General features: G+C 36.0%; 1 protein-coding gene across 3 annotated transcripts in view; it reads right to left on the minus strand.

Annotated features, from left to right (window-relative positions):
- Window positions 1-524: 524 nt before the first annotated feature.
- Window positions 525-13,613, minus strand: part of GPBP1 (GC-rich promoter binding protein 1) — a 71,797-nt gene continuing 58,708 nt past the window's right edge. The window contains exons 9-12 of one of the 3 annotated variants that reach the window (XM_060009470.1): window positions 13,133-13,300; window positions 12,475-12,662; window positions 8,123-8,225; window positions 525-1,587 (exon numbers count right to left, since the gene is read on the minus strand). In XM_060009470.1, coding sequence (XP_059865453.1) covers window positions 1,429-1,587; window positions 8,123-8,225; window positions 12,475-12,662; window positions 13,133-13,300 — 618 coding nt within the window. In that variant the 3' untranslated portion in view covers window positions 525-1,428. The remainder of the gene's footprint in view (window positions 1,588-8,122; window positions 8,226-12,474; window positions 12,663-13,132; window positions 13,301-13,613) is intronic. The other 2 variants (XM_060009469.1, XM_060009471.1) reach the window with 2 other exon arrangements.

Genomic DNA, 13,613 nt, shown 5'->3' on the forward strand with positions numbered 1-13,613 from the left:
CTCTAAGCCACCCTCCATAAGTTTTGTGGGGTTGAAATTGTGTTTTATTTAAATTTCCCCAACACCACCAGTCTCAGTGTAAACCAAAAAAATCTGGCTTCTGGTGGAAGCTGGGAAACTTGGGTAGGATTACTGAAAGGGAAACAGCAAAAACACTGAAGCCTTCTGAGAAAACACAATTTAAAAATCTTGAGGATTACCTCAATCAGACATAAAACCGAAAACATTTTTGCTCTAAGATTATGCTCTTTACAATCAGAATATATTTAAACATGGGAGTGGGATGGAGGAAGCTAAAGTAAATGTGGATAAACAAAATCAGAAAAATCAAAAATACAAAAAAAAAAGAGCAAAATTACTCTTCCAGTGAGCAGTAAACAGAAATGATTCTAAAATTAATGTGCAAATGAAAAATAAAGTGGTTAACATTCATTTAATAAACTTGTTAAGCAATTGATAATAAAAAAGCTATTTTCCATAGCTTGCTTTCTCTAAACTCAAAAGGTAATCACCATCTTTAATAAAGTTTAACTTTGTTTTAATAAGTGAATAAACCACATTATGTTTACAGACCAATACCTTTAACACTACAGAGAACGACAATATTCTGAAAATCCAGTTTATTTTTCATGTTGTGGACAGATCCAGTCAGTGTGATCAGTTTTTCTGCATGTGTAATAATTTATCAAAATAAGTTTTCCCACAAGACTCTTTTCCATCAACTCTGAAAATCCTGGTCTGACAACATACCCAAATAAAGCTCTTGAAAATCACCTCTTAAAATTTGGAAGAAAATGTGGCAAGTCTTTGCTGTAACATTTACTGAACTACAAATGGCTAAAGAGCAATTTATGTTTTAAAAGGTGACTAGTACAATAGTTGAGTTCAGGAAATTAATGTTTTAGTGCACTTTGCTCCAGTTTTAGCCAACATGCTACATTGTCCTTTTTTTGCAGGGGGGAGGGGTGAGAGTGGGGGGAGCCGCACAAAGTGGACTTGAGGATTTCCACTGTACGAAAAAGATATGACTCTGCAAGCAAAACAGTGTAAGCTGCCTTTTTTCTTAAGACCTGGACATTTTAAGACAGAAGCTTTGCAAAACATTACACAATTTTTTTATTATTAAATGAGAAAATCTCATTTGTTACATCGTCACATTGCTAGTCAGAGAAATGCTGCAGTGATGAAGAAAGTCAATGTTGGATCAACCAAAGTCCTCATTTCTACAACATTCATTTAACAAAGAAATAATGTTCAACACAGCCCAACACAACATTCTTGGTTTTCTTCATATTGAAGTTCCCCAAAAAAATCATCTTCTAATGGGGTATTTTACTACATAAATTATAGTTCTTCATTTTTACAATTCACCCCAAACTGTATGAGAGATGTATCACACTAAAATTTCTAAAGCTGTTAGGAAATCCTTCACACATCGTCGTCATCTGATGTGTCACTGCTACTTGTCTCTGTGTCATCATTCTCAATAGTGGGTTTGAAAGTGCTGTTTTTCCAGGGTCCAAACTTGAAGTCACAGATCAGGCCATTTTTCAAAATACCATTTTTCCTCAGACCGTTCTTCTGTAACTAAAATGTCAACAAAAATAAATGGAATAAATAAACTATCCTCCAAGAGTTACTACAAATTAAGAATGCTCTAATAATCAAATGTACCCATGAATGCAATAAAGGTAATAAAACTCCATAGATTATGATATCATTTTTGAAAAACTAGTTAGATATAGGTAATTGATCCAACTAATATAACAAAGTATTTCCTATGAATAAATCACTACCTTTGGGAGAACTGCATTTATAACTTACCAAACCACTATTAAAAAAAAAATATATATATATATGTATATGTATATGTATATGTATATATGTATATGGTGTATAGTACTAGTCTAGTGAAAAGATTCTGGATCCAGACAGGGTATGTGTGAATTCTAAGTCTGTCACTTATTAAGGAATTAACCTTCCCAAATTTTCATTTCCTTAATGAGAACTGTAATAAGTATCTTCAGGCACTGCCTACAATATAATCAGCAACCATTAAGCTACAGCTGTTATTTTTATTATTCTGACCTAAGTAGGCTATTAACATACCCCACAATCCGCTTTACTCATACTCTGCAGAATAACCAGAATACAAAGTACTCCAGTAAGTAATGAGTATTCAAATAAGGTAAGTACAAGGTAACAAAATCAAACAGAGGCCTTTGCTTAACCACAGAGATTAAGATATTGAAAAAAATAATAAGTTATTTCTGAAAATCAGAACTGAAGGGTTAGTATGGTAAGTATGGTATAAGTAAGAAAAATGTCTGAGACTCTGGTAAGTTTTATCAAAATGAGAAATACAAATTTCTGTAAGACCAAATCCAGTTATATAATAAGTTAATATTTGGAACTATCTATAGGTATCATAGTCTAGAGGGCTTTTTTAAGTCATAAGGATAGGGTAAGATCCAAACCCAAAGGGCAACTTACATCACAGCTAATTTTGCTACAGACCTTGATAACTAGAAATAACAAGTCTAGAGTCTTATTAGCTCTCAATTTTCCTTTTTCCCTCCCTATTTAGCTACCTCCCTTTACTTTGAACAAATGACCTCACCACCAACTTTACTAAGAAAAACAAAAGCTATGTTCTCAGTGTTCTCAGTCTCTGCCGTTCTCAGACACTGTGATGGTTACAAATACGCCTCATCTCTCTCTTAAAGGTACACCTTTCTAATCCCTCAAAGTTCTATCCTTGCTTCACATGATTTATCACCCAGTGCCACCTAATCTTTCCACAGCTTAAAATCAACTGTGGACAATTATGATAAAAAACAAATCTGATCTTTATCTCTGATTTCTCTAAATGCCTGAACCCTCCCCCCACCCAGGGGGTGGGGGTGCGTGGGGGGGAAATACACACACACACACACACACGTCTATTTTACATATACATGTATTTATGTAAAATGCATAGAATTACACATATACATACATATGTGTGTGTATATATATATATACAGTCTGCTAAAACCAGCTCCTCCTCCTCCATTCCTGTCTATAATAATGATATAATTATCAGTTCATAAGTTGAAATTTCAAAATCCTGCTGATTCTATTTCAGATCTCAGTCTCATCAAGACCACATTTTACTGTCATTTCTCTACTTCAGGCCCTCATTTACCCCTTCCCTAATTATTACAATATATTCCCAACTAACCATCCTGATCCTAGTCTTCACAATTACACTTCCAATATACCTTACACTATACCTGTACTTCCACATGTACAAATGGTTTCACATACCTAAAAATACCTCAAAAGGTTTCCTATAATAAAACACAATCTATATCCTGACATGGCATACAAAAACCTTAATATGACCACAATGTGTTTTTTCAACCTTATATCACAGTTATAGGCACAGGCTATGAAGTCAGCCAGACTTGGGCTCAACTTCCAACTCCACTAATGATACACACTGTACAGACCTAGAGAAAGTTACCCAACCACTATGAGCCAATTAAGTTGTGTCGTCTACACAGCAGGACTAATGATATTACCGACTTCATACAAATACTACAAAAATGCACTTAGCACAATTACCTAGAGGGCATTAAGAGCTCACATGACGTTACTCACAATTAGGGAGGCCACGTTAATTTATCATTCAAACTAGGGCACTTTTGAGAATGAGTAAACATGTGCCATTAATAAATACAGTGGGATTAACATGCATAAACTGGGACTCTCCAAGGCAAACTAGGACTTAGACTCACCCTACTTATTACTGTTATCAAGATCTTTCATTAAAATCTTTCTACCCCATGCTCCAGCCACTCTGAACCCCAGCATACCCTGAACTCTTACTTTTGCCTTTGTTCACTCCCTACACCAGGAATGTCATTCCCTCATCTTACCTGACAAAGGCCAATTCAAACCCAACTCAGTTATGCTTTTCCAGATCACTGCAACTGGCGCTTACCTCTAGATTAATTAATTAATGTAAATTCTACGTGGGCAAAAATTTTTGTTTTCCCAGCACTCTAGAATAGGACCTCAAGAAACATTTGATGAATTTGCATGACACTCTCTCTCTCTCCTGATCTCACCTTAAATATTTTGAAAACTGCTATACCACATTCTGCTTTATGTGGGAATCTACCTATCTTCATTAAACTGCAGCACTATAAAGGAGCTCATCTCTATAAACTCTAAAATCTTGGGCATAGTGAACACTTAAATGTTTGCAGAATTTGAGGAGAATAAAACTCAGATTAAACTCAGATTCTCAACTGTTACCAGATACAATATGAATACTTTTATAAACAGCATCAGGCCCCAATGGTTTTTTAGGCATCTAAATGTCAAATGACATGTCATCATTAACATAAATATACCCATGTCTTTATCTTTAGTTTTTTAAAAAATGGACATTATACTTACAGGCCATTGCTCTCCAACCCACAGTATGCACAAATTTTTTATATCAGTTAATTATTTTATTATCAATAGGGTTTTATCTACCTGCCCCAGTCATAACAGGGTTTTAAAGCCAATTATCTTGGTCAGGCAATATTATGTTTTCCTTGACTACTACCTTATGGTAATGATATTAAGTGGTTTTTCTTGATGCCTTTCTTCAGATTCAAAACAAATCCTTCAAAGAGATACACAAAATGGCAAACCCACACAATGGGCTACTACTCACGAAACATGGGTGAGTTTCAAAAGCATGAAAGCAACCAGATCCAGGACTATAACAATATATGGTTCAATTAGTAAAACACTGTGTAACTTGGGAGATTGGGATTGACATATACACACTACTATATATAAAATAGATAACTAATAATGACCTACTGTATAGCACAGGGAACTCTTCTCAATATTCTGTAATGACCTATATGGGAAAAGAATCTAAAAAAGAGTGGATATATGTGTATGTATAGCTGATTCACTTTGCTGTACAGGAGAAACTAACACAACACTGTAAATCAACTATACTCAAATAAAAATTAATGTAAAAAAAAAGGTATCCAGGAAAAAAAATTGTGGAAAGGCAAAACTATAGGGACAGAAAGCAAATAATCAGTGTCTGCCAGGGGCTGGAGCTGGGAGTGAAAGAACTAAATGCAAAGAGGGACAATGTGGAACTTTTGGGGATCATAGTCATACAGCTATACACATTTGTCAAAACTCACCCAACTGCACACCTAATGTGAATTTCTTGTTTGTAAATTGGACAATATAATAAACATAACAAAAAAAATCCTTCAGAAGTATTACCCATCATCAGCTTGTGAAAAATAACATGGTTCACTAACTTCTGAATAAAAAATTTACATTAACTGGGAAGGAAGAAATATGAAAGTGGAAAAGAAGTAAAATTATCTGTTTACAGACAACATGATCTTATATGTAAAAAACCTAAAAATTCTATTTAAAAACCTGTGAGAACTAACACACGTAGCAAAGTTGCAGGACATAAAACCAATACATAAAAATCAGCTGCATTTCTGTAACAATGAACAATCCAAAAAGTAAATTAAGAAAACAATTCTTAAAAAAAGAAAACAATTTTATTTATAATAGCATTAAAAAGAAAAAATACTTATTCTTAATTATAAGGAATAAACTTAACCAAGGAGGTAAAAGACTTCTACACTGACAACTACAAAACACTGCTGAAAGACATTTAAAATACATTAACAAACATCCCATACTCACGGATTAGAAGACTTAGCATTGTTAAGATGCAAATATTACCACAAACAATCTACAGATTCAATGTAATCCCTATCAAAGCTCACAGGTATTTTTTTGCGGAAACAGAGAAACCCATCCTAAAACTCTTCTAAAAGCTCAAGGGATTACAGAATAGCCAAAACACTCTTTTGAAAAGAAGAGCAAAGTTGGAAGTTTCATACTTGCTGATTTCAAAACATATTACAGAACTTCCCTGGTGGCACAGTGGTTAAGAATCCGCCTGCCAATGCAGGGGACACGGGTTTGAGCCCTAGTCTGGGAAGATCCCACATGCCGCAGAGCAACTAAGCCCGTGCGCCACAACTGAGCCTGCGCTTTAGAGCCTGCAAGCCACAACTGCTGAACCCACGCACCACAACTACTGAAGCCAGCACACCTAGAGCCCATGCTCCACAACAAAAGAAGCCACCGCAGTGAGAAGCCAGCGCACCGCAGTGAGAAGCCAGCGCACCCCACCAAAGAGTAGCCCCCTCTAGCCACAACTAGAGAAAGCCCACGCGCAGCAACAAGACCCAATGCAGGCAAAAATAAATAAATTTATTTAAAAAAAAAAAAAAGAAAAAGGTCCTGGCTTTCCCAGGGTCCTGAATTTAGCTGAACTCAACACTAAACATAGCCTCCTCCATCCTTTAAAACAAAAAACAAACCCAAAAAAACCATATTACAGAGCTACAGCAATCCAAACAATGTGGCACTGGCATAAAAACAGAACTGAAGGGACTTCCCTGGTAGCACAGTGGTTGAGAATCTGCCTGCCAATGCAGGGGACACGGGTTCAAGCCCTGGTCAGGAAAGATCCCACATGCCATGGAGCAACTAAACTTGTGCACCGCAACTACTGAGCCTGCACTCTAGAGCCAGTGAGCCACAACTACTGAGCCCATGTGCTGCAACTACTGAAGTCCGCACGCCTAGAACCCGTGCTCCACAAGAGAAGCCACCGCAATGAGAAGCCCGTGCACCACAACGAAGAGTAACCCCGTTCACTGAAACTAGAGAAAGCCTATGTGAAGCAACGAAGACCCAACACAGCCAAAATTAAAAATAAATAAATAAATTTATAGGGGAAAAAAACCCACCACAAAAACAGAACTGAAGACCAATGAATAGCAAGCCCAGAAACAAACCCCTGCATATACAAATGATTTTTAACAAGGGTGCCAAGACCATTCAATACAGAAAGCACAGTCTTTTTCAACAAATGGTGTTGGGAAAAAAATATGAGAAATGAGAGGGAAGAGAGCACCACTGGTGGGAATGTAAAATGGTGTGGCTACTACAGAAAAACAGTAGGACAGCTTTTCAAAAAGTTAATAATAGATAACCATATGATGCAGCAATTCTACTTCTGGGTAAATACCTGAAAGAATTAAAAACAGGGACTCTACAGATATCGATAGAGTCTACAGCTATCTATAGACTACCTATCTATCTATAGATATAAAAGCTGCTGTGAACATGGGTGTATAGGTATCTATCTATAGATAGATAGATATAGATAGATACAGATACCTATACACCCATGTTCACAGCAGCATTATTTATAATAGCCAAAGGTGGAAGCAATCCAAGTGTCCATCAATGAATGAATAAACAAAATGTGGTACATACACATATAATGGATTGTGTCTTAAAAAAAGGATACCTTAATGCCAAAAAACTGTACACTTAAAAATAGTTGAAATCGTAAATTTTACGTTATGCGTATTTTGCCACAAATTTTTAATTAGGATGATGAAGTCTATTTTATTATGAAGTAAATGTAACTAATTTCCTCAAAGATTTCATTCAAAACATTTAAGAAGTGTTTTGAAGATTATAATATAAATTATAATATCTCCGTATAGAAAATCACTTCTGTATGACCAGAACTATTTTAAAAAACTATAATGGATTTGAAAAAGAAAAATCTCAACTCCCTGACACTCTACTGTACATTTTCTAAGGAATACTCTTTCAAAACGGCAACTATTAAGACATTAAAAAAAAGATGTTCTAGAATATAAAATATTCCTGTGCAAAGGATAAAAAAATGAAGCTACATTTGGCAAAGCTACTGCTGCTACTTCTTATCCCCAAGTCATTTTTTAAATACCTGAAAAGTGACAAATCAGACATATTCTTTACACTAATTCCTAAGCACTGCAGATCCATGGATTTAAAGAAGTCAGCATTGCAGACCTATTTAAAAGAAAGGCAAATCTGACCTACAGTGTGATGTTTTAACAAATTCCTAAATAAAACTGTAAAACTTTCTTTCTCCCCACCCCCCAAAATGCTTAGTTATATGTTGTTCTGATTAAGGAAGGGCAATTTTTAAATTAAACTTATATGATTCAGCTCTTCTTACCTGTTCACTAATAACCTGGAACTCTCTCATTTCATCCTCAGTTAAGGGAGCACATGTTTCATCATTTTCACTGTCTTCTTGCCAGCCCATCTCCTTTAACAATCTGGAAAGGGGGGAAAGAATAAATTTAATTTAGAACTTAACCCAAGTAAGATAATTCCTTTTACACTGTGAGCAAGAAAACATGATCCATTTTATTGGGTTAGCCAAAAGGTTCGTTCGGTTTTTTTTCTATAAGATGGCTCTAGTAGCGCTTAGTTGTCTTTAACTTCTTTTGAAACAATTTTGTATTGTTTAGATACAGTATTAATACAGTATTTGTATTAGACTGTATTGTAACAGCTGTCATATTCAACATGCATTTTAAAAAAAGCTTATCAAAATTGGTGAATTTTTGTGTAGCCATTTTCACAGTGAAGATGGAACAAAGAACATGTTTGGCATATTATGCTGTATTATTTCACGAAAGATAAAAACGCAACTGAAAAGCACAAAAAGATTTGTGCAGTGTATGGAGAAGGTGCTGTGACTGATCAAACGTGTCAAAAGAGGTTTGAGAAGTGTCGTACTGGAGATTTCTCGCTCGACGATGCTCCATGGTGAAGTAGACCAGTTGAAGTCAATAGCGATCAAATCGAGACACTGAGAACAATCAACGTTATACCATGCGGGAGATAGCCAACATACTCAAAATATCTAAATCAAGCGCTGGAAATCATTTGCACCAGCGTGGTTATGTTACTCGCTTTGATGTTTGGGTTCCACGTAAGTTAAGCGGAAGAAAAAAAACCCTCTTCACCATATTTCCACATGCGATTCTCTACTTAATAATTAACAACGAAAACATTCCGTCTTTAAAACAAATTGTGACGGGCGATGAAAAGTAGATACCGTACAGCAATGTGTAATGGAAGAGATCGGACAAGCAAAATGAACCACCATCAACCACACCAAACGCCAGTCTTCATCCGAAGAAGGTGATGTTGTGTAGTTGGTGGGATCGGAAGGGCGTCCTCTATTATGAGCTCCTTCCGAAAAACCAAACGATTAATTCCAACAAGTACTGCTCCCAATTAGACCAACTGAAAACGGCACTCGACAAAAAGCATCCAGAATTAGTCAACAGAAAATGCATAATCTTCCATCAGGATAACGTAAGACCACGTGTTTCTTTGCTGACCAGGCAAAAACTGTTACAGCTTGGCTGGGAAGTTCTGATTCATCAGCCATATTCACCAGACATTGCAGCTTCAGATTTCCATTTATTTTGGTCTTTACAAAATTCTCTTAACGGAAAAAACTTCAACTCCCTGGAAGACTATAAAAAGTACCTGTAACAGTTCTTCGCTCAAAAGATTAAAAGTTTTGCGAAGACGGACTCCCCTGGTGGTGCAGTGGTTAAGAATCCGCCTGCCAATGCAGGGGACACGGGTTCGAGCCCTGGTCCGGGGAGATCCCACATGCCGCGGAGCAACTAAGCCGGTGCACCACAACTACTGAGCCCACGTGCCGCAACTACTGAAGCCCGTGCACCTAGAGCCCGTGCTCCGCAACAAGAGAAGCCACCGCAATGAGAAGCCCACGCACCGCAATGAAGAGTAGCCCCCACTCGCCGCAACTAGAGAAAAGCCCGCATGCAGCAACAAAGACCCAATGCAGGCAAAAATTAATTAATTTTAAAAAAGAATAGATAAACAACAAGGTCCTACTGTATAGCACAGGGAACTATATTCAGTATCCTGTAATAAACTGTAATGAAAAAGAATCTGCATCAGTTTGCTGTACACCAAAAACTAACACATTGTAAATCAACTATACTTCAGTTAAAAAAAAAAAGATTAACAGGGAATCAACCACTTTCTCTAGTTGGGCAAACAAGAATACTGTAGCCATGCTGCATTTGACTTAGAGCCTTTAAAGCTTCTGTTTCTTATATGGCCACATATCTTGTACTAGTCTGATTATACTGTTGTTTTTTTTAAAACATCTTTATTGGAGTATAATTGCTTTACATTGTTGTGTTAGCTTCTGTTGTATAACAAAGTGAATCAGCTGTACGTATACATATATCTCCAAATCCCCTCCCTCTTGCGTCTCCCTCCCACCCTTCCTATCCCACCCCTCTAGGTGGTCACAAAGCACGGAGCTGGTCTCCCTGTGCTATGCGGTTGCTTCCCACTAGCTATCTATTTCACATTTGGTAGTGTATATATGTCAGTGCCACTCTCTCACTTCGTCCCAGCTTATCCTTCTCCCCCCCTGTGTCCTCAAATCAATCCTCTACGTCTTTGTCTTTATTCCTGTCCTGCCCCTATGTTCTTCAGAACCATATTTTTTTAAGATTCCATAATTACATCTCTTAACATCTCTTAAACATACTCCTTTTTACACCTAACTCATCTTTCAAATTGAACCTGTCACATATTGGCTACTTTGTAGCCTTTACACATTTTCAAACAATCTCATAAAAGTGCTCAGAGACTGGAAAGAAAATGTAACACTATACCCATATTTTACAGATGAAGAACCAGGATCTCTTAAGTAAAAACAATTTGCCTACTTGACAGCAAACAAAGAAGCAGAATTCTGGTTTTTTGCCTCCTAAGTTAGTATACATTGCACCAAACTCTGCTGCCTCTGAACTAAAATGTCGTAGTCACCATCACTGTTAATTACTATTTCTCACATTTCTTTTAATCATTTAATGCTTTGTCTTCACTGTAACCTATGGCCTCCCTGTGGAATGGCACTTCCATTCTCAATGCCACCCAGTCCAGAGTCTACAGATCTAGACTGGTAAAAACAATCTCACACCTTTCACTAGATCCTTACTTTTACTTGTTTCACTTTTAAAAACTGAATCATAACTAAATAATAATGCAGATGGAACAAATTATTTCAAATTTTATGAAAAACAAGTATTCCTAACTGTCCATTCTCTCCTCTTTCCACTTCCCTCCAAGGGCTGTAACTGTTAACTGCTTCTAGAATAGCTTTCAAAACAAAAACTCTGTATTTCCCTATTCCCCACAATTAGGAATACACCACAACAGTGATCTGCACTTTGCCTTTTCATTAGCATTTCTTCCCATTCTCTTTCAAATTATTACCAAATCACCCTGATACCATTTTCACAATTACCACCCTCCACTAAATATTTTCAATGGCTTCCCACTTCCTAAAGAACAAACTCCTTAACCTTAACACCATGACCACAAATTCAAATTCCTTACATTAGAAAAAGGACAGGACTAGAAGTGGAAGACTGGGTCACAAATCCTACTCTCCACAAACCAGGTATAAGACACAGGCTAATTTGTTCACTTCCCTGAGCTATTTCTTCATCTGAAGCATTGAAAGAGCTTGAATAGATCTCTAAGGCCCTGCCTTTTCAATTTATCTCTAATTCCATTAAGGACTCCACACTCCTGTCAAGATATTCTATTCACTAACCCTAAAACAAACTAGGTATGTGTTCAACTCTAAATATCCTTTCATGCCCCTTTTTATTCCAAAATGACTACCCAGTACCCTTGCCCGTACTGTCTCACCCTTTAAGATTTAATTTAGGTCCCAATTAAAACTCTGACTGGTACTCAAACCATAATGCTATCTACCCCAAAACTCCCTTGAATTTCTCTGGCACTCATTTCTATTAATTCATTTGGTGCTTAGACAAGGTAACAACTACCCCTCTGATGTTGAAGCTATCCTCAATACCTTGACGACATACTGAAACTTGATAATAACAGTAATATATGTGCCTATTTCATATATTTTTTAACAAAAAAACTGTCATCCTTGAGAACTGTATCACTGATGCCTAAGTTGTTAAATCAAGCAATATGAGTACTTAAATGTGTATGTAACTTAAGAATCAAAGTTTACAGGGAGTTCACTGGTAGCCTAATGTTTAGGATTCAGGCTTTCACTACTGTGGCCCAGGTTCGATCCCTGGTTTGGGAACTGAGATTCCGCAATCAAAAAAAAAAAAAAATTACAGAAAATTTGAAGCCATGTAAAAGAAATATCACTCAATTTTCAGAGAAACACATGCTATACACCATGGATGAACCTTGATAAAGTATTACTGAAAGCAGACTGGTGGTTACCTAAGGACAGAGAGTAACAATGAGGAGTAACTGTAAATGAGCACAGGGTTTCTTTTTGGAGTGAAAGAAATGTTCTAAAATTAGACTGTGGTGACAGTTACACAAATACACCAAAAATTAGTGAATTGAGTAAAAAATTTATAGTATATAAATTATATCTCAATGAAGCTGTTAAAAAATAAATCAACTTTCTATAATAAAATCAAAATTCTGGGTAGAGACAAACGCAAAAACACTAACCTGTGTTCTGCTTCAAGTGAACTAGAAAGAACATCAGTTTGTGGGAAGGTTGAAGACCGAATGATCTGTTGGGAAATTACCGAGGCATTGCCATTCTCTTGTGGAATTTCATTTTCATCAAAGTTTCGGTTTATATCCCTTTCTTGGTGAGTACTATTGCTGTTATGCAAATTAAATGAGTCGTCATCCTGATTTTTGAAGGGTTAAAAAAAATGAGTTAGAGAATAGAATTGTTTAAAAAAAAACTTTAATAGATCCTGGTTAGATTTTCATTGATAAAACAACTGTAATGATTATATAATCATTTAGGAGACAGTTTCATAAGATGTAAAACTAAGTTGTGAAGGGTACCAACAGCTTTCTGACTGTATGTATTCACATCTATTCAATAAAGAGAAAACTAACAGGATAAATAAAGGTAGGCAAGATGGGGAAAACACGAACATGAACAGGAATTTTTTTAATTTCATTTTTGCTCAGGAACTACAGAGTAAGAAAAATCTATTTTAGAAATGAATTCATTATTTACGCAAATAGCTAGCTAGCCTTGCTTTCAGAAATATGAAAATATTCAAAGGTCCTAAATAAGTAATATTGGCCCACCTATTCCAATGACATGCTAATGTCAAACCAAGAATTACACTGCAAGTTCAATTACCTTTTCTGAGCCCGCATGGCTTTCATCTTCATGTTCCTCTTCTACTCTGTCCCTTTTCAATGCTTTCAAAAATTCACTCTTCTTATCAGTGCGCATACGTGTCAGTTTGGTTAGACGAGGCTGCTGATTAAGTTTGTCAACAGGTGAAGAGGAATTTGAGCGATTACACTAAGAAAAAAAATCAAAAATGTTGATAAATGTAGACAGAGAACTAATATCAATATAAAGTTTACAACTACCATAACTTTCTATTTCACCTTCTTCCCAATACAAAATTGATTTTAAATTCTATTTTAAACTCTGTTTTCCACTATGACTGCCATTTTTATCTATCCTACTGAATGAGTAAACATAAAAATTTTACAAAACAATTAAGGTCTGATAATACCAAGAACTATGATTCTAAATTAGGACTTTAAATACTATTTTATAAAATGAATCCTGAAACTGCTTAAACATTTCTATAATTCAAAAAAAAAAG

Source organism: Delphinus delphis, chromosome 3, assembly GCF_949987515.2.
Source record: "Delphinus delphis chromosome 3, mDelDel1.2, whole genome shotgun sequence".
NCBI classification, from domain to species: Eukaryota; Metazoa; Chordata; class Mammalia; order Artiodactyla; family Delphinidae; genus Delphinus; species Delphinus delphis.